General features: G+C 41.8%; 1 protein-coding gene across 5 annotated transcripts; it reads left to right on the top strand.

Moving 5' to 3' along the window:
• Positions 1-90: 90 nt before the first annotated feature.
• Positions 91-23,609, top strand: CD274 (CD274 molecule). 5 transcript variants are annotated; one of them, XM_041121010.1, is made up of 9 exons: positions 91-416; positions 531-1,023; positions 11,388-11,600; positions 14,757-14,825; positions 15,501-15,854; positions 16,341-16,622; positions 17,868-17,978; positions 20,469-20,519; positions 21,483-23,609. In XM_041121010.1, the coding sequence occupies exons 4-9, from the start codon at positions 14,771-14,773 to the stop codon at positions 21,560-21,562; spliced, it is 933 nt and encodes a 310-aa protein (XP_040976944.1). In that variant the 5' UTR covers positions 91-416; positions 531-1,023; positions 11,388-11,600; positions 14,757-14,770; the 3' UTR covers positions 21,563-23,609. The 5 variants fall into 5 exon arrangements, with proteins under 5 accessions (XP_040976944.1, XP_029861356.1, XP_040976942.1 ...); XM_030005496.2 differs by lacking the exon at positions 531-1,023 and having other exon boundaries at positions 21,483-21,548; positions 22,550-23,598; XM_041121008.1 differs by lacking the exon at positions 91-416 and having other exon boundaries at positions 1,002-1,023; positions 21,483-21,548; positions 22,550-23,598.
• The last annotated feature ends 53 nt before the right edge of the window (positions 23,610-23,662 follow it).

Genomic DNA, 23,662 nt, shown 5'->3' with positions numbered 1-23,662 from the left:
CCGCCCCGCCCCGCCGGGGCTGCCGTCCGCCCCCGCGCGCCGCCCCCGCGCGCCGCGGCCTCGTGAGGGCGGGCGAGCGGGGCAGGGCGCGCGCGGCCGGCGGGTGCTCCCTGAGGGAGGGCAGCGGCCGCCGCCATTTGAAAAGTCCCTGTAGGGGAACGGCACCGCTTGTATGTGGCTGGGCCCTTAGTTTCTGTAACCAGGTTAACGCTTCGCCTCGCCTTTTTTTTGTTTTCTTTCTGAGCTAAATCCTCCAGCGGTCTGAAAAAAATGCGGTTCCGTTCGAGTGGGACTGGTACCACGTGCGTTTTTAACCGAGGAGTATCGTGGCACTGGAGTGACGTTGCAGGTTTCGGGCAACTCCGGAAATACACGTGTGAAGAACCGGCGGGTTTCGTCCTGTTCTTGCAGCTTGGGTGGGTATTGAAAATGCGCCGGATGGGAACTGCCAGTCCCGCAGCGGGCTGCCTGTCATTTTCCACTTTTTTTTTTTTTTGTTTTGGTTTGGGTTTTTTTGTTTTTGTCTATAGAAACTGTCCCGAGAAACTTCCAACATCTCTTCTCCACGTGAAATATATACACGGGCCCTGGCAGGTTCACAACTCGGGCATGATGCAACCATGTACTAAGTGTAAGTTAGCAGAGTAAGGAATTCAATGCTTTTGACACTCAGGCTTCTTGTCTTACTCTGCCGTTCATCATGGGTCAGAATGTTTTTGTGGCACCATCATAATTAAAGGCTGACTTTGAAATCCAAAGAAATTAAATTTTTGTAATTAAAAAAGTGTTGAGACAAAAATTATGCTCTGCCAGCTGGCTTTTTAAAGAGTGATACAAATATTGGATAGGATTCCCGGGATTCTTTTGGCGCTAAAGAGTACCTCATTAAATTTTCCAACACCAGTCAATGAGAATATATGGCATTTCAAACACCGTCTTATAGTGGAATTTGCCATCTCACCTTACAACAAGAATTAATCATCTTTTTCCAGAAAGAGTCTTCTAGTTCAAGATTCAGTTGTAGTAAGTGTCATTTTCACATACTTATATCTGCTAAACTCTTGACCTGCAAGTGATGCTTGTTGTTAGTATTAATTCATTTTCTAAATGCATACGTTTTTGCAAAGGTTGTGGTTTTGAAAAAAATGTCTGAGAAGACAGGTCTCTTCCCATTTTTTCTCTCTCACCTTTTTTTAATGGCACAGCAAAAATAGAAGAAAAGTAAGGAGAAAAACCAATTCTTCTTTCGTTGTGGAAAATTGCTTAACACTTTTACTTCAAGTGTTTCCAAGAACTTGATTTTTTTGGTGATATTTTGGAAATGCCTGTGACTTTTAAAAGTATTTAATCACTTGACCACACATAGTTTTAGTCTAAGGAGTTACAAACTTGAAAAACATGACGGTAGGATATATTTTCAGCTCCAGAGGTTTTAGAGACTGGTCCATGTCAAACTTCTACTGTCAATTTACAGTATAGAGTAAGTGTTGATTAAACTGCTTATAGATGTAAGCATTTGCAAGGATGAAGGCATCTGGCCCAAGATTCTGCATACCCCTTTGAAAGGGAGGGTTTTGCCAACAGTTAATAGCTTTACTGAAGGTATTATATTGCTCACTTGAATAAAAATCCTTGCATAAGTCTTGGTTTATCTAAACTAGCTGCGAGTCATAGGAAAGGAACATTGAAAAGCTCTGTTCTGGCAAACTTCTCTGGGCTTTAATACGTTCGTAAGGTTGTATCTAGAATCAAAACATTCTCTGTCATGAAGATACAGTGAATGACAGCAACAGCCAAGGGAGGGGGAAACAGGGAAGCTGACTCACAAAATGACAATCCTGTGCAAAGAACTGGAGGATGCATTGGACTATGTGTACTTAATTCTAATTGCTTGCGATCCAAGAAGGTAGTAAGGTTTTGTGGAAGGCTACATGGAAGTCTGTTAGATACATGAGTGATGGGTGGTTGTGTAAAATGTTATGAAAAATGGAGATTAGCATAATAATGGGAAGGAACTGAAAAAAAATTAATAAAGAGTGGCATACTGAGAAGGAGGGAGAGAGCAATGCTGTAAGAAAGGGTCAGAGAGTGAGAAGGCAGAGGAGGACAGAAAAAATTATAACTAATAGATGAAATTACGCGCTGCTGGTAACAGACCTGTCCATCCTTGAGTAGAAGAATCCATCCTCCAAGTGGGCTGGAGTAGTGGCTTTTGTGATGAACACGAAGGTGGCACGCAACTCCCTGAGGTGTTGCCTGCTCCTGGTGCAGTAGAGATCCAGGGCAGAAATTTCCTGCTATACTCCAGCTCCACGCAAGATGGCAGTACTGCACTGGCAGCGACTGACAAGCATTTCTTTTCTTAGGCTTCATCGGAGAAAACTGTGATTGATGGGTCTCTCACTGGTAAATTTGAGAGAATGTAATTCTTCTTCAAAGCAGGTTACCAAAGATATCATCCACCCCTACCCGCCGAGCCCCTTGCAGCCAAGCAAACCATTTCGGTCTGCCCAAATTTCTTCTTTCTTTGAGCAGAAAGATGTTTCAGAGTGCAGTAGAACTTTGTATTGCAGCTCTGGTAGACCTCTGTATTGTAGAGGTCTGGTTTCTGTGGAGGGGTTAACATGATGGGGCAGCAGATTTCAATAATATAAGAATAGAGAACAAGGGGGGAAACTGTGGCTGATTGCTAGGGAAATGGGGCTAGTTTCTGAAGAAAGGATTAAGGATTTCAGAAGTAGCAGAGAGAATGGAGGCTAGTTTTGCACAGGGCATGAAGAGCCACTATGGTTTATGCATGTGGTGGGGAGGCAGGTTTGAGCTACAGCAGACTGCAGACACTGCAGAGGAGCCCATCTGCAACAGGGGGTGCAGCACTTGCCTATCCTTGCTGATACCTGCTTGCTGCAGTAGACACGAGCTGAACAGTATGACTTCACTGACATTGTGAATATTTATGGCACCACACTGGGGGACATTGCCTGTCCTGTTCCAGTTCCCACGCCCCCAGCCAAATTGCTGCTCTTCATCTGAGTGGCTGTTACAAGCAATCAGAAACACCTCTGACAGCCACAGTCAAATCCAGAATCTCTGTCCTGCTTAGCTGATTGATACCTGTTTTAAGCCTCCATCAGCGTCTTGCTGCCACTGTGTTTCAAATGCATAATGAAGAACAAGAGCTGGGTTAAGTCATGCTGCCAAGTCTGCTTCAGTACGGTGCCTTATTCATGATGTGCTGGCACATCATCAGCTGGGAACCATTGTCCTGTGGAGTACAGCAGTATAAAACCTAGGCTTAGGCACAGGGTCTTGTCCCAGTACTCCAGGCTATGGCCTGTTGCCACCAATCTGTCAGGTCATGATATGGAGAAAAAAATCAGGCAGCATCATATTATTGCATGGTGCTGTTGGATCATCGGCATTTCTGGGGGCAGGCAGTGTTCCATTAGACCAGAAAGCTATAGGGATTGCTGCCTTTGCAGAAGACCCACGCACAGCCATAAAGACATTTTGTAGGAATGCAAAACTGGCAGCCATTAGCCAGGCAGTCATATCTCCTTCATTCTTGTCATCTTTTTCTAAAGATTTAAATTATAAGATGTATTTTCTCCACAAATAGTTGGTCCAAAAATAATTAAATCTTAGAAATTTTGGTTGTGGTACTTAACCAAAAAAATTAAGTAACCAAAAAATGGAAATAAGTATAACTTGTGCCAATGCAGATGTTTATTGGATAAGTTAAATGTGATTTTTACATGACAAGAAAGAAAAAGGAACATAGAAAAACAACCAGAAGAAATGTTTAAAAGAAAGCAAGCGTTCTTTCTCTTATCTTTATATGTAGTGCACTTGGATGAATCAGTTTGCATTTTACTATAATGGTTTTGGCATAAAACAATTCATTATCTGCTTCAGTTTCACAATCCAGATCAATAAGGAAGCAAAACGTGCTAGAGGTAGCCTGTAGAATTAATATTTGTAAAGGAGGTTACATCTGTATCAGTCTGCCTGATTGATTCCATAGAACTGGAAGGATTATCTACAAAATTAAATTCCAAAATCTGTCAACGTTTTTCAAAATGGGACAGCAAATGCTTTTTTAATACCTTACAACTTTAAAGTTTAAATAGTTAAACAGTTTCAAAGAGATAAAAATCAATGCCCTAAGTTCATAGTCTTTAGCAGACCAATTTCCCTGTTTTACCACAATGTATTTATCTGAGTACACTAGAAGTATACTGACTAAACATGGATGACTGTAAGACTTTTTTAACCCCATGATAATTAGTTCTTTAACTTGTGACAATTGCTTATTTCTATTTTGGGTATGAGTGTTCAGCAAAAAAATCCAGATTTCTGCCATCTTCTGTTAATGACAAAAAATTATGACATCCTTGAAGATTTGGGGGTTTTGTTTTCCCGTAGTATTCAACTTTTGAAAAAAAGGAAGTGCGAGAGTATATATAGATATGTGAACTTTGAAAATTGGAGAACGTACACAGACTGAATGTAAACCTTTAGCTTTGACACAGCATTTTTTTGTTTGCAATAAGGGAAGTCCCAATGTTATCTAATCCTCTTAGTTAACTAAAGCATTTATCAGCTCAGTTAAGTTGCTCTTAAACTAGAAGCTTCCTCTTCATTCTGGGAATGTTTTTGTAGTTGTTTGTTGTTCTTACTGGAAAGAGACTTCTCAGACTGGTTAGTGACTGTATTGTCTGGTTTTGTGACTGTTTTGTAGCTTTATTTTTATGTACACTACCTAGCTGTATAGGTAAATTTGCCATTTACAAATGTCATGTTTATTACTAAACAATTTAAAGCTTATTAAAATGTGAGCTGAATTAGTTGTACTGGTTACCTTCATGTCTGGCACCAGTTCCCATGACCAGTGTGCCTCTTTTCTGAACTGCATGGATAAAACTGGATGGGTAATTTTAATTCCTGCTCATCAAATTCCTGATATTTTAAAAGCAAAATCCAAATTCTGTTGTTAATTTAGGTGGTGAAATCTGCAGCTGGAGAGGAACTCACTGGATAACAACGTGTGGAATAGATTAGTTTCACCTGTGACTTCAAAGTGAAGAAGTTAGTAAAGAGATATGCTGCTGTTTAGTAATTCCCAGGGATAACGATTGCTCAGCTCATATTTGCTTCTTTGCTTTTTCATTTGGAAAAGGATTCTTGCATCACAAGTGCTAACCAGGTGATACGCACTCCCATGATCTGATTATCTTCTTCCTTTCTAGTGGGATTTGATTTAGTGTTTACTAGAAAGCATTTTCTTCACTGTAAGAAACTGAAGAATAGAGAAGCTTTTAACATTTCATTTTTTGTTTGTACTGTCCTTCTCATATTGTCACATTTTGTTAGTCTAACAGAGCCCTCCAGTACCTGATCATGATTGATACCATTAGAGAAGTTCCCTAACACTTCTGGATTATCATTACGGAGTTTGTACAGCTTGCTGTCCTCTTCTCTATGGTGTATGCAGAGGTCACGGATGCTGTTGCTGTTATCACAGTGGGCTCTGGTTACCCTCTGCAGCAGTCCCTGTGGATGTGAGAAGGATTTCCAGAGAACCAGATGTGCTCTGAGTCATGGTCTAGTAGGTATCGGTTGGCTACACCTTTTAGCTCTCCTGGTGATGAAGACAGCTTTGTAAAGCCAGGTGGTAACTTTAGTCACCTATCTTCTGTTTGACCTGCAGTCTTTAGATCCACAGAAGGATTTTACGTATGTAACACCGCATATTAAATACCAAATGTGACCAATACACAAACCACATATGCTAGGTATGCTACAATACACTGTAACTACTACAACTAATCCCTGTAGTCCCAGGGAACTGTTGTTACCATGTAGCTTTGTGATACTGTATCTCCAGTCCTAGTAGCCGGCCATAAACTTTGTACTGAGTTTGCAAGGCCTCAGGCTGAGGTTTTTCAGGCCTGCTCTATCTAAACTTTTCTTGACCTGCCTGCAGCTTGGTGTTATTTGGCTTGTCTCTGGCAGCAGTTTCATTAAGTGATCCATTTTCTGTGGCTAACTTGTTTTATTTTTTGTTATCTTTGCATGGTACCACCATGATTTTATGACTAACATAGTTACGTGGTGTAGACAAATGCAGGCTTGGTGTGATAGCAAAAAAGTCTTAGTTTTATATAGAAGCTGTGTTTCCCCTTTGGCCATAAATAATAGTTTAAGTGTACCTGTCATTAAGCTTAGTCTAATCTGTATTCTTTCTTCAGCATACTAAGAGTAAATGCATGTTTTTATACAGTTCCATTGAGGTACTTGTTTGAAAACAGGGGAGATGTGCAGCAAAACCAAATGTGGCCATCCAAAGCTGCTTTCCTGTGCTCCAGAAGCCTCAGGAAGGATACAGTCATACTGTGCATAAGCTACTTTCAGTTCCCAATTGGAAAATGTTTCCATATTCCACTTCCATATGGAAAGTGGAATTAGTTTCACTAACACACGCATTATAGAAGTTCAGTCTTGTCTCTAATGTCAGATTTAGCAATAAAGTGCAACTAAAACTATACACCAATAACAGAGCAGGGCATGTATTAAGGTTGGGGTAGACATCAGTCATTAAGTCAGCAGGCCAGTAAGAGGAACAAAGGTAGAAAAATTAATTTCTCTACAGAAAACAATACATTATTTTCAACTACAACCAGTAGTTTTGCAGGTATAAGTTCAGTAGTAAATTTGCAGGTTAAGTCCATAAATGTTGTTCAGAGTGTATGACAGAATACAGTAAAACATTCCAGCTATTGCATTCCAAATGTAGCTCTGTGTCTTTTATTTTGAAAGGTATCCAGCACACAGAGAATGGGAGTAACAGTTGTTGATGCTGTGTTGAGCAGTTCTGCATGTCAGGAGATTCAGGCAGATCTGACAGCCCACGAGAGGTGAGGCTGCTGCAGCCCCATGCCAGCTGCAGCCCCATGCCAACAGGTCCAACCAGTATGAGCTGAGCATGTGTTCCCAGTAGGCATGTGCACACAGAGCTCATGTATACGCCACATTATATACGTACACACAGCCAGCCATACAGATGACACAGACAGACATGCGGAGCACTTGCACAAACAGCATCAACAGCTTCATCATGTTACTTTCTCTGGCTGAGCAGGACAGAAGTCTGCTGGTGGGAATGTATATACATACATACAAGGTGGATTCCTCCGGCAGCTGTGCTCAGACATTCAGTTTGTCCACTAGCTGCCCCTGGATCCCAGTCTCCTAGTCTAGCATCTAGACACATGAGCCCACGAGGTCTGCAGCCACTCTGCAGTTGCTGGTCCTGACACCTGCCTTACATGCATAAACCCCACTCGCCCTGCACACACTTCCACCTAGAGCTGGCCAGAACTCCCCTGCTCCCCCAGTACCAACTACCCGTGATCTCTCCCTTAGGGACATCCCCACATCCCCACTGGGTGTCTCCCCTAGAGACTGCCCAGACCCAGGGTCTCTCCAGCAGGTGTCTGGGACTCCCTTGGACCATTCAGTAGGGTCCCAGCTCCTCCTGTGGTCTTGCCTTCAGAGAATCCCACCCCCTGCCTCCCACGCACCGCACGTACTTGCTGGCTCATCCAGCTGAATCTTTGCTTGCGTGCACCCACTCACACACCCTCCTGTTCCGGGCATTGCACCCAGGGAATATGGGCCTTTTGTCACTTGCCTCATTGTCCTGGTTTTGGCTGGGATATAGTTAATTTTCTTTCTATTAGCTGGTATAGTGTTTTGGTTTTGAATTTAATAGGAGAATAATGTTGATAACATGCTGATGTTTTCAGTTGCTGCTGAGTGGTGTTTATACTAAGTCAAGGATTTTCCAGCTTCTCATGCCCAGCCAGCAAGAAGGCTGGAGGGGCACAAGAAGTTGGGAGGGGACAGAGCCAGGACAGCTGGCCCAAACTGGCCAAAGGGGTATTCCATATCATGTGATGTCATGCCCAGTATATAAGCTGGGGGGAGTTGGCCTGGGAGGGCGGGTTGCTGCTCGGAAGCTGACTGGGCATTGGTCAGCAGGTCGTGAGCAATTGCATTGTGCATCACTTGTTTTGTATATTCCAATTCTTTTATTATTATTATTATTGTTATTATTATTATTATTTTCCTTTCTGTCTTATTAAACTGTCTTTATCTCAACCCACGAGTTTTACTTTTTTCTGATACTCTCCCCCATCTCACTGCGGGGGAGGGAAGTGAGCGAGCAGCTGTGTGGTGCTTATTTGCCAGCTGGGGTTATACCACGACGCCCATCCCAGAGGCTGGCACTTGGTGTCACACAAGTGTCCCCAGCCACCAGCACACAGACTCAGGCCCCCTCTGCCCCATGGTCCCAGTACAGCTGCTGGCACCACAGACACAGGGGCCCCTACGGCCAAGGTCTCACTCCAGTTGCTGGCACTGTAGTCCACCCACTCTGGTCTCTAGTTGCTGCACTAGGGACACGTGGGTCCTCCGACCCATGGTATGACTCCAGTTGCTGGCACTCAGACCCCCATATACACACACACTCACCCCAAATAAAGAGTCAGAAAAGCCAGAAAGCGATATAACAAGAAAAGGGGACAGACTGCACTGACTGGGCGCAGGGCATGGCCAGACAAGTGCATTATCCAGCAACTATTTCTATGCAGCTGGTCCTTTTTAACCACTTATCCCTCTGTTGTCTCACACGTGCTCCTCCCAAAATCTCCTAGATCTATCCCTTTGGAACCTTTGGTTCCTTCCCTAAGCATCTCATAACAAGCCCTGTGCAATACCAAAATGCTCTTCCCCTGCATCCCATTATGTGTCCCACAGCACACCACCAGGCAGCGGCTCCCTCAGGCTGAAAGGTGCTGTGGTGTTGGCTCAGTCTGGTGGGCATCAGACCTGGGGCTGAGGCTCTCCTGGGAGTGACCTAGGCAGGGTGTCCCTTCCTCTGAGCCTTTTATTTGCGTTCCCACGTGCCTTGGGGCCTCTGTGCTCCTCTGTGCTTGTGGAGATGGGTCTCTGATGGGCTGGTATCTCCTGTGATGGGCCTGGGAGCAGCAGGGACAGGATGTTATTTGGGCTCCCCCACCTGCCATTGCCCCTCTGGGGGGTGCCGAGGAGCTTTTATCATACAACTTGACATTCCACATCCTCCTTTCTGAGGGGCTCGCATTACCTGATTTTGTAAGATTTGGACCCAAGTCAGTGAATGAAACGGATCTTTGTCAAGCATTTCCACAGCAATGTGCTGTATCAACAGAAAACCCGATGTTTTCCAGGTAGGGCCGCTGCTGGCTCCTCAAGCAGCTGCTGGCTTATGGCCCATGAAAACATTAACTTCGTATTGCAGGTGGCAGTACCTGATACTTACAGCACAGAGAGGCATGGGGGGTTGGGTATCCTTCCCCTCCTTTGGTACGCATCTCTGCCACGTGCGTGCTGCCATGGCTTACAGTTTTGAATTTTCTTTATATTCCACCCTGTAAATGTACTCGCTGGTAAACTGTTCTTGCAATGGCTCCTTGGTTCTTTGGTAGATTAATGTCCTGAGTAATAGTCTTATTTTGGGGTTGCTTTCTTTTGGGAAAGTTGTGGCAGAGATCTTGCTCGGGTTATGTTTCATAAGAAACATTATCACAGCAAAGAAGCTGTATATCACACTGTATTATCAGATTGTATTAACAGGTTATTGAGTGGGAGTTTTATCCCTCAGCAGGATCTTTTAAGTGGCAGGGAACAGAGCTGTTTAAATAAAGTTGGACTGCTTCTCTGTCTCTGGAGAAGCAGCAGGCAGCTCCTGGACTTTATGGCCATCCCGGATGCTGTGTAGTCAGACAGATGGCCAGTCCTTTGACGCCAGTCTTCCTCCACCTAAGTAGGTTTCACCCTGCAAGCCATCCGTTCGGGGAGTGAAGGATAGGATTTCACTACGAAAGTGTTTCCTGTTGAAAAAAAAAAATAAGGGCGAGCTGCCTGAGCCATGCGCCGTGCCACTCCCGCCAGGTACACCTTTTCGGGAGCAGGAAAGCAACGGGGAGCGGCGCTGGTGCCCGCTTTCGGTTTTGTTTCCTGACAGCCGCTGGCTTTCGGGAACGGGAAGGTGGCCCGGGAGGGCTCCCTGGCCGCTCTGGCTGAGCGCTGGGAAACGCGGGGCTGGGAGCCCGGCGCCGGGGCTTTCCGCGAAGGGCCGCAGCCGGCAGGATTTCCCGGCGCGGTCCCCGCCGATGACCCCGCAGTGGGGGCGGGCGGGGAAGGCCGGGGCCGGGGTCTTACGCACCGGCGGCGACCGGGGAGGGCCGGGTCGGGCTGAGGCGAGTTGAGGCGGGGCGGCCGCCGCCGCCCCGCAGAGCCCCAGCGGCCGCCGCCGGGAGCAGCCGCCGGGGGAGGCGGCCCGCAGCGCCCCGAGGGTCCGCCAGGTACGGGGGGAGCCGGGCCGGGGGCGGGCCGGGAGGGTCTCTGCCGCCCCCGGGTCCGCTGTCTGCGAGGGCGGGAGCGGGTGTTTCTGCGCCCCGCCGGCCCCTCCTGCGCCCGGGGACGAGGCAGGCGGCCGGTCCCGGAGCTTAGCCCGGCGAGGGGCGAGGGGCGAGGGGCTGGCGGCAGCGGGTGCCCCGGCCTGGCGCTGCACGGACCGCGTCCTGCCGTGGGGCGTCCGCGGCGCAGGCCGGCGGCTGCCGGCTCCTTCCCGGGCGCTCCTTCCCTGAATGAAGGCTGCTCCGGTCGTGGGGTTTGCTAAGGAGTACCCAGAGACGGGCAAGGCTGAGGTATTTGTCTGGAAAATCCGTGGCAGAACGGAGGTAAAACAGGCAAAACCCGACCAACCGCAGTATATAACTGTGTGGTAAAACGTGTGTGTGTCTGTGTGTGTATCCATACAGATGTGTGTATGCGTATACATAGAGAGAGACATATATACAAAACAAACAAACAACTGCCAAAAATTAAAAAAAACCCAAACTGTCCTGGCCTTTTATTTGCTACTAAATGCTTATATGGAAAAAGCAACTCTTGTGACCTCAAGGCAGGCAACGAGGAAGAGGAAACTAAATTCATGACATTGAAAGCTGGCTACATCAACGGCTTCTGTGGTCTCACAGTCAGGATTTTACAAATTTGTTTCAGTTTCTTTTTGTTACATCTTTTTTTTTCTGAGAAAATGTCATTAAACCTGTTTTTAAGTACAGAAGAAATCAGTGGAAACTAACCTTCGTCTGTCTCACCTATTGTGGAAATCCACCCCCTCAACCTCCTAAGGTGGTTTCAGGTTATTAGAGCCTAAATGTGTACATTCAGCTATTTCATATACCACTGTCTCCATGTTTCTCCCACACATCGAGTAAAAAGGTTAACTCCTAACCAGTTTTGTGTATTGTGTGTTTTTGCTTCCATGACAGATACTGTGAGTGGGCTGTCAAGTGGAAAGAAGAAAATACTTTCTGAAAACTTTTAAGTGGTCATTTCACAGTATTTTAACTCTTCCGAGAATCTCAACCCTTTTCTGAGATATGCAAAGACAACATAACTGGGTGAACGTACCCTGAAACATAGGCTTAAAGTTCTGGTTTGTGCTGTTCACCAGGGTATCCCACTACGATCCGCAAGTTAATGTGAGTACATACTTTGGCTTCCAATACTTGTGTTTTTTTCTGTATTCTTGAATGACTTCTAGAATCAAGAAAAAGGAAAAGACAGTGCTCGATTTTTTGCTAAGCTAATGTATAGGCTTAACAACTCTTCTTGCACTATACAGTAGCAAGGCAAGGGGCCTTCATTGTGCTTAAATCTTGGGGAGAGAATATCTGTTCTTACCAGAGAAGGGTAGGTAATGCTCTTCCCATTATTCCTAATTATGACCTTTGCAGACCAGAGTAAGTTGTGTAGAAATGTCCAGTCATTGTTAGCAGCTGTTTGGCACAGCTTGAGATTAATACTGTAGGGACCCTGAGTTTGTGTAAATGGATGACTTCTTTCTACTGGTAGTCCAAGGGCTGTTGCTCACATACAGCTTTGATAAGATGACATGTTTCTTAAAATGCCTGTGGCATTTTATGTACTAATTTTCCCAGTATTTCTCTCTCTGGTTACAGTGAACCACTGTTAGCAATAGAGAATTTTCCCTAGTGGGGAATTTTCCAATAATGGGGAAGTTTCCTAAAGAAGTAGGTGGAGTTACATCAACTGTTCTGTCACAAGAAGTCTTTGGGCAAATAGTTCTGTTTTTCCCTGTCACAAGAAGTCTTTGGGCAAATAGTTCTGTTTTTCCTGTCTTCTTCATTTGATTGTGAGGAAAACATACAGCAGCAATACTGAAGAGCATTTTGCACAGTGAATATCTTTTTGCTTTTATAAAACTGTGTTTGCCATAGATGTCAGAAGCTGGCAGGAGGCGACAAGAAGCATTGTGGTAGGTTCTATAAGAAAAATAGAAAGAGGATTGCAGCTTTGGTAAAGATCTTTGACTGGCATCTAGGTCTTGAGCTGCTTCAACCAATCCTGCCAGGGGATCCTTCTGCTCAGGGTGAAACAGGAGAAGGGTCTGTAATGGTTATTGGAGCGGGTTTTTTCATGCGCATCTGGATTTGACCTGGACTTACTTTTTTTCTCTCTGAAAGTGAAAAATTGAGTACAGCAGCAGACTTTGTCAGTCTTGAGGAATTTTGTAAGTAATAGTCATACTTCTTTTCTGTGTAGTAAGGCTTGTTTTTCTCTACAGTGGGAAAAAGCATGCAAATTAAGGTTCAGCAATTGCAGGATACAAGTGTGGGTCTTAGAACCGTAAAAGCTTACTTGTTGTCACCCATTTTCCAGCAGTCAATCAGAACACCTCTCCTGGAGTTCATACTGACATTCAGATTTCCTGACAAGAAGGTGGGTATGGGTTGCATGCATTGGTATAGGTATCTTTCTGTGACTGTAGTGCACATCCTATTTGTTCTGAGCAGTCTCTCAGCTACAGCCTCTACTTTAAAAAAAGCAGAAAGTGTTTTGGGGCTGAGTGTGCTACAACTTTGGTCATTCTGGCATGGGGAGCGCAGAGAGGTGCACACCTATACACATCAGTCTCAGTGGCTTGCTCTTCTGCAGGCTTGCCTCTAGAGTAAGTGTGATCACAGCACACTTGTGAGATCGGTATGCCTCTGTCTTGTTTAAGAAGCTTTACTCTGGACCTTAGTTGGTGCGCTGGGCTGCTTGTTACTCAGGCAGTGGCATCATGATGGAGGCATTCTCATGTGTGCACATGACCAGAAACTCTTGGGTACTCACAGGATTAGGCAGCAGTTTGCTAGTGCTTTTAGGAACATCACTTGTGGCTAAGGGAAGAATTGGATACCTAACTACATTAAGAAGCCTGGATCTATTTATCAATGAAACACATCTTTCATGCTGAGGATCTTACTTCTATTTCCATTCCCTGGTAGCAGAACATCCTTTTGTAATTGCTTATGCCTGTGTAACTATTTATTAGATTGAGTCCCTTTCTTGGCTCCATCTATGTTGCCTTCTGCAAACCTGCTATTGGGATCAGGCAGCACCAATCTTGAGTCAAATTCTCATGAGGACTCTAATTCCCTTTAGCCACAACACTGTAAAGGCATATGTGTCTTATGATTCAGGACAATATTGTTACTTTCTTGTCATCTTACAGTTGACAACCAGAGAAAGAAAAATAAAACATCTCACCAAAAATAGTAAGAGTCGCAGTCTAGATAGAATTCATCATTTAGGAAGGGTGAGGCATGTTACAGTCACCTAATTTCTTATACAACTGCTGGAACTACCACTAGAAAACAGTTGAAGGCAATCTTTCCTTATTTTTGTGGCTGTTTGGGTATCCAAAGTGAGGACTTTATTTAGATAAAATTCTACAGTTCTCCGTACTCACAAAAGATTTCCATTACAGTGAGTTTGAATTTTTCTGGAGAGTAATTTGAAAAATGATGGCAGTGTTTGATACTAGTATTGCTCTGATTTAAAATACACACTCAGCAAATGCAGTGGGTATGTGAAGGTTAAGTGTATGAGTTGACATTAGTCAGTCTTTCATAACGTTGAAGTGTTGTGTAGGAGTATAAAAGCTATGTCAATAAAGAGGGGAAAAACTTCTGACAGAAAATTGAAATAATTTACATGTTCAGATGTAAAGCAGCAGAAATTAAAGAAGACAGATTTTGTTTGTAGGCTGACAGGTTTTGCACTGTTTTACAAAGGCGCTATTGTGTAAATACTCATTAAGTGATTGATTAACGCATGAATTCTGTTCACAGTATGGGTAACATCATGAGTCCAGTGATAAGTACTGTGAGACCAGGTGTTATAAAACGGGGTATGTTCACAGTATGTTAAAGTAAGGCAAACAGGTGGGGAAGAACTAAGTTCTATTTCTTCCACTGAACACATATAGAAAACTCCTCCAGTCTCCTCCTAGCAGGAGCAACAATCCCTGCTACAGTTTAGGGGAACAGTTGGTTATCTGTGACTATTTATTTACAAATTTATAGATAGTGATAAAGCATACATTTTGCCATAACCAAGGACAAATGGTTAAAGCAAATAAAATTAGATGTCCTTCTTGGACCCATGCAGGAAGCTTTCTGCCTGATTGTCTACTTAGTTAAAGGTGCAATTTTGTGATGTTTTCGGTTAAAGTGGAATTCAGTGCCTTCTGTTCAGTTCTTTGTGTGGAGTGACTACAAAGTGTATTTTACAATGCAAGTTAGAAAATGAGCAGGTATTTATATTTGTCTGTTATTTTATCGTTTTAGGTTCTATCTACATCATGGAAAAGCCTTTGCTTTTATATATATTTTTACTCTACTGGCATTTCCTAAATGGTAAGAAGCTGAGTTGTAAGAAGCAGTAGAACTGTTTAAGTATGTTTCCTTTCCATGTATAAGCACAGAAATGTTAATTCCTCAGTTTTCCTTCAGGTGCTAGCATTTGGGTTTTTTTTTTCCTTAATGCTTTAAATAAAAAGGTCTTAGCATGCTTTTACATTAGACTAGATATGTGTGCTTAATATGTGTTCTTTGATATGGGGCCAGGTTGAAATCCCTGTCAGTGTTTCAGCATAGCCACTGTTTCAGACAAGGTACCGTTTGCATTACATAAAAAGTTTTGCTGTCAAACCAGGGAATTGTCATGTATTCTTTAACATTGTGTGTAAAAACAATCGACATTTATGTAAAAAGACCATTCCCATCTGAGGCACTAACAATCACCTGCTACCATGGCAGTGTTCTGAAAGCAACAGCAGAGGGGCTGTGCACACACTTTTGCCTGTTTTTAGTATGGCACCACACTCTGTGTGTGCACAAAGCAGGTGTCTGCAGGTATAAATAGGCCAGTTTGTCCCAAACTTGGGCAAGTACATGCAAAAATGTTTAACTTTTCTGAACAGGGCAGATACTTTTGGTCCTCAAAATGTCCTATGTATATGGTAAGACATGACTTTGAAGACTGGGCTTATAATTGGAAAATTAAGTTTTCTTCCAAATCTTGTTTTTCAGCTTTATTCACAGTTGAAGCTCCCCAGTCACTCTACACTGTGGAACATGGTAACAATGTGACCATGGAATGCACGTTTCCAGTGAATGGGAAATTAAAGTTTGGAGATTTAAGTGTCAGCTGGGAAAAGAAAGATAAGTTAAAGAAGCAGGTTTATGTACTTCTTAAAGGAGAGGAAGACTTCGAAAGTCAGCACAGTGACTTTAGGGGAAGAATAAAATTGTTAAAGGAGAATCTGAACTTGGGACAGTCTCTTCTTCAGATCACTGATGTGAAGCTCAGAGATGCAGGGTTTTACCGCTGTCTTATTGGCTACGGGGGAGCCGACTACAAGACAATTAATCTGAGAGTTAAGGGTGAGTGAGCAACTGCAGGAGGTTCAACGCTGTCTGATACTGTTACAAGATTTCAGAGGAGTCCCTGAAGTAAGACAGGTCTGGGTTAGCATTTACAGAAACCTCTTCAGAGACAGGAGCCACCTCATGGCCCTTGTGCAGCTGTCTAACTTTGTGTTCCCGACTAGGTTGAATCCATGTTCTGTCATTTATTTCCCATAATGACATATAAGGTATTGTGTTGCAAAACCATTTAGATGGGACAAAGACCAGAAAGCTAATGCAGTTTTCTAAACAGCATCAAAATTGTAATAAATCCTGTACCTCCAGTTACTACGGAGAGACACAATAGCGATATTTACTTTTCCTGTCAAGAGTATTATTTACAAAAGACAAGCTGATGTACAGAAACTCAACCCAGGGGCTGGGGATAGAAAAAAGGTGTCTTGCTAATATATGCTGTTCTTCTAGCTTCCTACTAATAATCATTTTCATCCATTTGTTTAGCTCCTTATAGAACCATAACCCAAGGAGTGGTGAGCACAGGAGGCAACAAATGGAAGTTGACATGTCAGTCAGAAGGATATCCACAAGCTGAAGTGATATGGCAAAACAGAGAGTATGAAGATTTGACTGATAAGGCAAACACAAGTTATGAAACTGGAAGTGACCAGCTGTATCGTGTGACAAGTACCCTTACAATCAAAAGTAGAACTGATGAGATTTTTTACTGTATATTCTGGAACAAAGAGCTGCAAGAAAATACATCTGCGGTTTTACACATAGCAGGTAACATTTCTAAATTTCATTTATGGTAATACACTTCAAGGTACTATGTCATTTTGTCCCAGTTGAATCAGCCATGATTTGTTTCTCTTTCCTTTCTAATTTTGAAAAGGCTAAAAAGAAATTCTGGTGTTGTTAAGTTTTGCTATGAGCGTACACTTCCACTGTACTAACATGTTCATCATGCATGTGTGGACAGAATTCAAGGATAGGAATTTTGCATGACCTACAGTTATGTGAAAATTGAGTCTGAGTGTTAAAAAAAGTTCCATTATTTGAAAAGCATATAGCTCGGAGCCTAGAAATAAAACCCACCCATATAAATTAAACACACCTTCCAAGAATGTTCTGTTTTGCTCATGATAACTGTCAAATAAATTTGAACAATATGGTCTTTTCCTGCCACGATAGCCTTTGCTTTGACCATATTTAAAGGTAACAAATTGTACGCAGATTTTTTTTCTCATAAAGTCTGGATTGAAGGAAGATGCATGAATGGAGAAGACCAATACAATTTCTCATCAGAGCTTTAACAGGGCACGACCCCTACTGCTTTTGCTTTTGATTACTTTTAATTTCTGCATTGTACCCTGATATGTTTGCACAAGCTTTCTTGCACAGCCAGACTGGAGGCCTGATCCAACTCAAAAATAGTATTACTGTTTATCAGACTGTTACTTGGTCAGCTCATTTCCCTGGTCCTGTTCACCAGACAGTTTTAAAAATGCCTGTGCTGGCACACTTTTTGGGACTGGCAAGGGGTGGAAACAGGCAGCTGAGAGTGAGAAAGCCAAGTCGTCCTTCCAATGAGTGGTAAGTGGCCAAGTTTTGTTTTAGCAAGAAACACCTCTGGGATTCAAGGAGGCCACTTATCCTTGGCATTCAGAGCTTTACCGGATGAAAGAGACTTTCTTTCTCAATCAGCTCTTTTCTGTAGTCCTGATGGGAAACTAAGCTAGATGTAATGCTTCATACCTTGGTGACAAGCAGGATTTGTGATAGGAATCAAAGGCACTATCACATGGAATGCAGGAAGTAAAGATAAATATTAATATCTTCTACCTATTTTTCCTTTATTGGGGTGAGATATGGTGAAGTGCACCATCAGCACCTGAACTCAGACACAATCTAAAATGCTGTTATCATGTCTGAAGTTCTCATAGCAAAAATAATACTGTGAAAATGAAAATAAAAGGGAGAAGCTTATGCAATTATGTAATGTCTTTCCCCAACTTGTTTTTCTCGAAGATTCAGCTGATGGTGTTCTGTGGACTGAGAGCAGACGTTTTGTTGGAGCAATTCTCATTGTGACTGCTTTCTTTGGATCAGTGCTTCTAGTTATGCTCTGCCTTAGAAAAGGTATTCAAATTATTTATTGTAGTGTATCTCACTTATTCTCAATATGGTCTGTTAATTCATCCTCACAGAGGTGGAATGAGATAATAGAAGTCTGCCTTAGATCTTTCATCCTGAAATCACTAGATTTTTTACCACATTGTTTATTTCTTTTTCTTTATCTGACTTAGTTAAATACTAGCAAGTTAGCAGAGTGGAACAGGTTGTCAGCCTCTCACAAACCACTTAGCCATGGACCTCTATTAACTTTTCTTATAGGTAATGATGTAGAGCAGAAAGATGAGTGTCTAATCTATTCAAAGATCAAAACACAGCTTATGCACTTACTGGAAATGGAGGTTTCCTATTCTGTGTCCTCCCTTTTGATTGGGAACCAGAATGCTGGCAACACATAGGGCACTGGAGGTTTTTTAGGGGTTTTTTTTCCTTTATTCTCTGAAAATTTTCACTGAACTGTTAGAGCGTTTTTTAAGTGATCTAATTGTTATGAATTCTACATACATATATCTTTATTCTGTTTAAAATACCACAAAAATGGTGAACTACATATGAAGTTATATGTCCAAGATTTTGAGTCTGAAAGATTTTTTTTCACAAGAGGGAGTATTCCCACTGTGGCTTCATACCACTTGATTAATTTAATTAAGTTTTGAGCTTTTTCAGTTCACTTCACTGACTTGAACTGGACATTTTCAGCGACACAGCATGCTGAAGAGCTAAAGCATTGGTGGTAATTTGTTTTTGCTTGGTAGCTAACAAAAGAAAAAACTTGGAGAAATAATTTTTAGGGTATCTGAGCATGAAAAGAATACGGTTTGCCCCCAAATTAAAGAAAAAATGTTTGAAATATGTTGCTTAACCTGAAATAAGTACTGTTACATTTTTTGTCTTTTGTTGTTTGTGGGTTTTTTTTACCTTGGAGGGAAGGTAGGTGTGTTTGAGGATTTTATATTCAGCGATATTTTTTTACTCTTCATGCAGAGTAACGTCATGCAGATTTCAGAACATCCATAGGACTCATTTGAAAATGTCAAAAGGAAAGTGGTTTTACTGAACATTATGGTTTTGGCCAGAACTCTTCCTCTGTATAGTAAATTTGTGGATTTTTTTAGCCGTTGCATAGCTACTTCTTTTTTTTCCAAATAACTTTTTGAATATTTTTTTTTGTCAAGTTGTCTGCAGAGAAAAAATACAAGAGGCATTGAAGCTGATACAGTACTCTTAGCATTATAATATCACACTAGCATGACTCTGCAAATTATTACCAGAAATGCTCCAAAAACCTGGACAAGATAGTTGACTAAATGCTCCCTCGAAATTCTTGAGTTTTGTAGGAGATGTAAATGCATGTAGCTAGCATAAAACTCAGCTGGAATTAACGCAAAGGCTAGTTGTACTGTCTTTTCAACTGGTATCTCAAAAGCTTCCACACTAAGAGAGGCATACTTTCTGAGGTGGTATAGCAGAACTGTTGGCTTTCCTGACTGCCAGCTCTCTTTTCCACAGTGAAAACCAGAAACAGCCCTAATTTCTGTCTGCAAATTAACAAAAAGATCTATAAGCAAACTCTACACTGAGCGTTCATGTTGAAGTTCCATAAAACAAATACAAGATAGAAGAACTAAATGTGGATATTCAGTGTTTTGGTCACAAACTCATCTCCTGCATCCATCCTATGGAAACATGTCCTGGGAGAAGTGTTCGTAAGCTTAACAGGCTTGCAGGTGATGCTAACAGGCTGTAGAGGGCCTGTAGATAACGTGTAAGAATATACTTGTCCTAAGAACATGATAGGAATAGGAGCAGAATATGAAACTGGAAGAAGGGACACCAAAATCCTTGACTTCTCAGAAGATTCCCATCTGGGGATTTCAGTGAAGTTCAGAAGTTTCCTAGGTTGTTTGTGTAATATTTCTTGTTTGTGTGTATACATGATAATGTATATACATGTCATGATGTATGTGATTATCATGATTATGTTATATATAATATATGTGTGTGTGTATTATAAACTGCAAGTTGTTTCATAAGCTAAAGTAGTAGCAACAGGTTTTTCTTTCAAAACCCAAGCTGTCCTAGATGACCGGACAAATGATTCTTTCAGAAAGGAACCTTCCTGGATTATGGGCTTTTTGTCCCCTCAAAAAGCACTAAGAAGGTGATCCCCTTCTTGTTCCCTGTTGCCCAATAAGTTCAAATTCTGGGTGAAAATATACAATGGAAAACCATTTGAACAAGTATTTTCCAGTGATGTTAGTGTATAGCATCAACGGAGTTCTGGCTTAGGAACAAGGAAAGGGAATTGGAAAGGAAACTGACAGACTGGGGGCACTGAAGAATATATTTCAAAGTCTTTGAAGAAATTGAGGGTTTTGAGAACCAATCATCATGCTATGTTAAGTGAGCCCTTTCCACCAGTGTGCTTAATCCCCCAGTAGATCTGAAGTAGGTATTTTGTTTTCTTTTTGATTTTTCTCTCTTTTTTTCTTTCAGCTAGAGCAAATAAGGACAACAGAACACCTGTGGCTACTTCATCAACAGCAAGTATGTACATACAGCATAAATCTAGCTCAGTGTGATTTTTGTAGAAATAATTGCTTGAGAATTTACTTTGTAATGGTGGCAACCAAATGCAGATTTACATTCAATTTTTATTTTACTTTCTACTTTTCATTTATGTAATAACTGTAAATTACAATTGAACAGTGACTTTTCATTACTATGTCAACTTCTGGAAATGAAAACATGAGAGAAAAGCATACTTGTTCCAGGAGCGGATGCAGTCCTGATATGCACAAGAAAAAGACAGAGTGGTGTGCTGTGTTTTGGAAAGTCTGTGATAGGATGGGACATGATCGCTGGAACATATACCTCAGGATGGCAGCACATCCTGTTGTGCAGATCCTATGCTGCAATTTGAGCCTTGTTGGCATCATCCTGTGTTTTCTCCAGTATTATAGTGCGCATTTGAGGGTCTTTGTCACAACATTAAGGACAGAGGGTTTGGCCCTGTTGAGAGAAACACAAGAATAAGCTTTAGCTTCCCTAGCAGTTTCTTTTTCCTCCTGTTGGGATACTGGTGCTACTTGCTATGAGCAAAGCTCAATGAATGGCCAGTATAACCATGACAGTGAGAAATGGAGGAAAGAGTGGAGAAAGTTAATATTTACAGTGGGAAATAAGAGATTAAAATACCTTAGCCCCCCTCATGATGGCTTAAGGTTGGGGTTTTTTTAATTTGTTGTATGGTTTTATTTGGAGACCAATTCAAATTAAGCTGCTGTGTGAAAGTTAGTTCATACTGGCAGTTGGGGTTTTCCTGAGAAAATCTCTCCTGAGAATACTTGCCCAAAATGGACATTATTTGGTATTAATCTCTTCTCCCAATCTGTATTTAAGTCACATAGTTCCTGGACAGCCTGAGATAGCAGCTTTTAACAAAGATTTATTACTACACGAAAAGTTTAAGCTATACTGACTGTTATCTGTATGTATGTTTGTTTAAAGAGCTGTCACAAGATAAGGATACATATGACTGCAGAGATGCTTCTTTTGAAGACAAAGAGCTGAAATGTAAGTATAAATGATAAAGGGAAAAATAGTAACAAATTGCACACAGCATAAATCATCCATGGTCATCAGAGCCTTCATTCATGGCTGATTTGTTTAGTCCCTTGTTTCAACAGACAGAGTCTTCAAGAGAAGTACAGCCTCCCATTCTCTGTCTTACAAACTCACCATCATAGCTCATTGTGTACTGGGAGTTGTATCAAATAATTAATCTGGTTTAAAAAAGAAAAAGAAAAGCCATGCGAAGGAAAATGTGATGTGGAGATATGTAACAACCCAAATTAGTCTTTTCTCTAGCTCGCACTTTTGCTACAGAAACAGTTGTGCCAGCACAACTGAAGGAGTGGTGATGGCAATGGGGAGGGAGACCTTAACCCATCATGGCCACTCGAGCAAGTCTGAAGCTGTGAGATTCTGTCTCAGCAAAGAAAGAAAATAAATGACCGAATCTCTGAAATCTCTGAAACATACTGTGGTGTGGAACAGAAGGGTGAAGTTATTGAAGTTTTTCTTTCATGTTCTTGCTGAGTTCTAAAGCAGTTATATTAATTACATCCCAAATCCCTCCCTGCTACACTTTAGTGTAGTAAACATAAACAAAGGTAAGCCTGCTGGTCCCGCAGGTAGAGATGTCCAAGTCAAGGAGTTAAGGCCTGGGGATATGCTGCTAGGGGTACCACCAGATAGAGCACTGAATGTATTTGAAAGACTTTAAAAGAAGATTTTAAAAGAATGGGGGACCTAAGCCACAGCAATTTCACTGTATTTGCTAAAGAGTGCTTCCCGCCAGTGTGTTTGAACTACCACTTTATTTCCTCCCATGATCATCATCTCTTTCTATTTGGCCTTTTAAGTAATTTCATTTTAGATCTTTAATTTTGACAATGAAGGAAATTTTTTTGTTACTTCCAAACTCTAGGAAAGAGTCCCAAAGCCATGAACTGTTTTGTGACTTCATCATTTTGTAATTTGATAATTTATTCATGTAATTCTTCCTTTTACAGATATGCAAATTGAGAAGACCTAGAGAAAGCAGGGGAAGCTTTTTTCCTCTGTGGTGAAAGTTTGACAGCTCAGATGTTCTGTGTTCTGTCTGTTAAGGGGATATTTTTTTAATTTCTGTTCTGCGATGGCAATCTTCTTCCATATTGTTGTAACTCAGGAAAAACTGCAGTGAATTTAATAGAATTATTATAGTGTAAAAAGTCCTTGAATTCAGGCTTCTGTGTATGTGACTAGGTTTGGAGGTATTTATTTAAATATCCAAGTTTCTGCTTTCTCAAGTTTATGCAATGTCAAAGACACGTCAAAAAGTTCTTTTAAGGTAAAGCACTTTAGGTCTATGACCATCATGAATTTCATAGCTAGTTCTTGAATAGGCCACCTTCTGGGCTTTCTTTTTTTCTTTTTTTTTTTTTTTTCCCCACCTGAGCTCTCAGTTCCTTGCAGAGATTTTGTTTTGCAGCTTTCAAACAGTTTTTTCAATACTTTGATCCTCATAAAAGATAAGGGTGCAGTAAGACAAGATGCCGTACAGACAGGGCAATTTCTGTCCTTACTGTAGATCTTAAAATACTGGATACTCACAGCTAAGCCTGAAATAGATGCTGTAACCCTCTTGGCAACTATGGCTAGGCAATTATTAGATAATACTGATCTTCTTGGTCTCTTTCTCTGAAAAGTGTTTTGGGAATTTAATTTCCTTGTGATATAGCTGGCACTACTTGGTTACCGCTCATTACTATTCTGATTTACCATTTGGGGATAGTGCAACGCTTTGGACATTCTGGAAGAATGGCTCTTGATTTGGACTGCCTTTTTGTTTATCTTGGGAACAGAAGAAAGAGAACCTTCTCACTTCTAGGACATGAAATAAATGCTCATGTGATTACTTAAGAAATGCTGAGGGAACATGCTCCTGGATACCATTTCTTAAGCTATTGCCTTGTTACATTTTGCTAGGTGCAAAATAGCTTTTTTTTTTTTTGGTCATACACAGATGAAAATTATTTATTACAATGCTATTCACAGTTATATTTTTTTAATAAAATATGTTGTGTTTTTCTTGTGGTTTTTTTTCCTGCTCTCTTTGACTTGTTGATAAGTAGTGTTAGCAC

This window comes from Aquila chrysaetos, chromosome Z (assembly GCF_900496995.4).
Source record: "Aquila chrysaetos chrysaetos chromosome Z, bAquChr1.4, whole genome shotgun sequence".
NCBI lineage: Eukaryota > Metazoa > Chordata > Aves > Accipitriformes > Accipitridae > Aquila > Aquila chrysaetos.
Note: the sequence above shows the minus strand (reverse complement) of the source record. Positions and strands in the feature narration are given on the sequence as shown.

Excerpts from the sequence above, each read along its gene's own strand:
- CD274 (XM_030005501.2), top strand. The coding sequence starts at position 14,771 with ATGGAAAAGCCTTTGCTTTTATATATATTTTTACTCTACTGGCATTTC. Across the intron at positions 14,826-15,500 it reads CTACTGGCATTTCCTAAATG|CTTTATTCACAGTTGAAGCT; the intron begins GTAAGAAGCTGA and ends CTTGTTTTTCAG. Across the intron at positions 15,855-16,340 it reads AATTAATCTGAGAGTTAAGG|CTCCTTATAGAACCATAACC; the intron begins GTGAGTGAGCAA and ends CCATTTGTTTAG.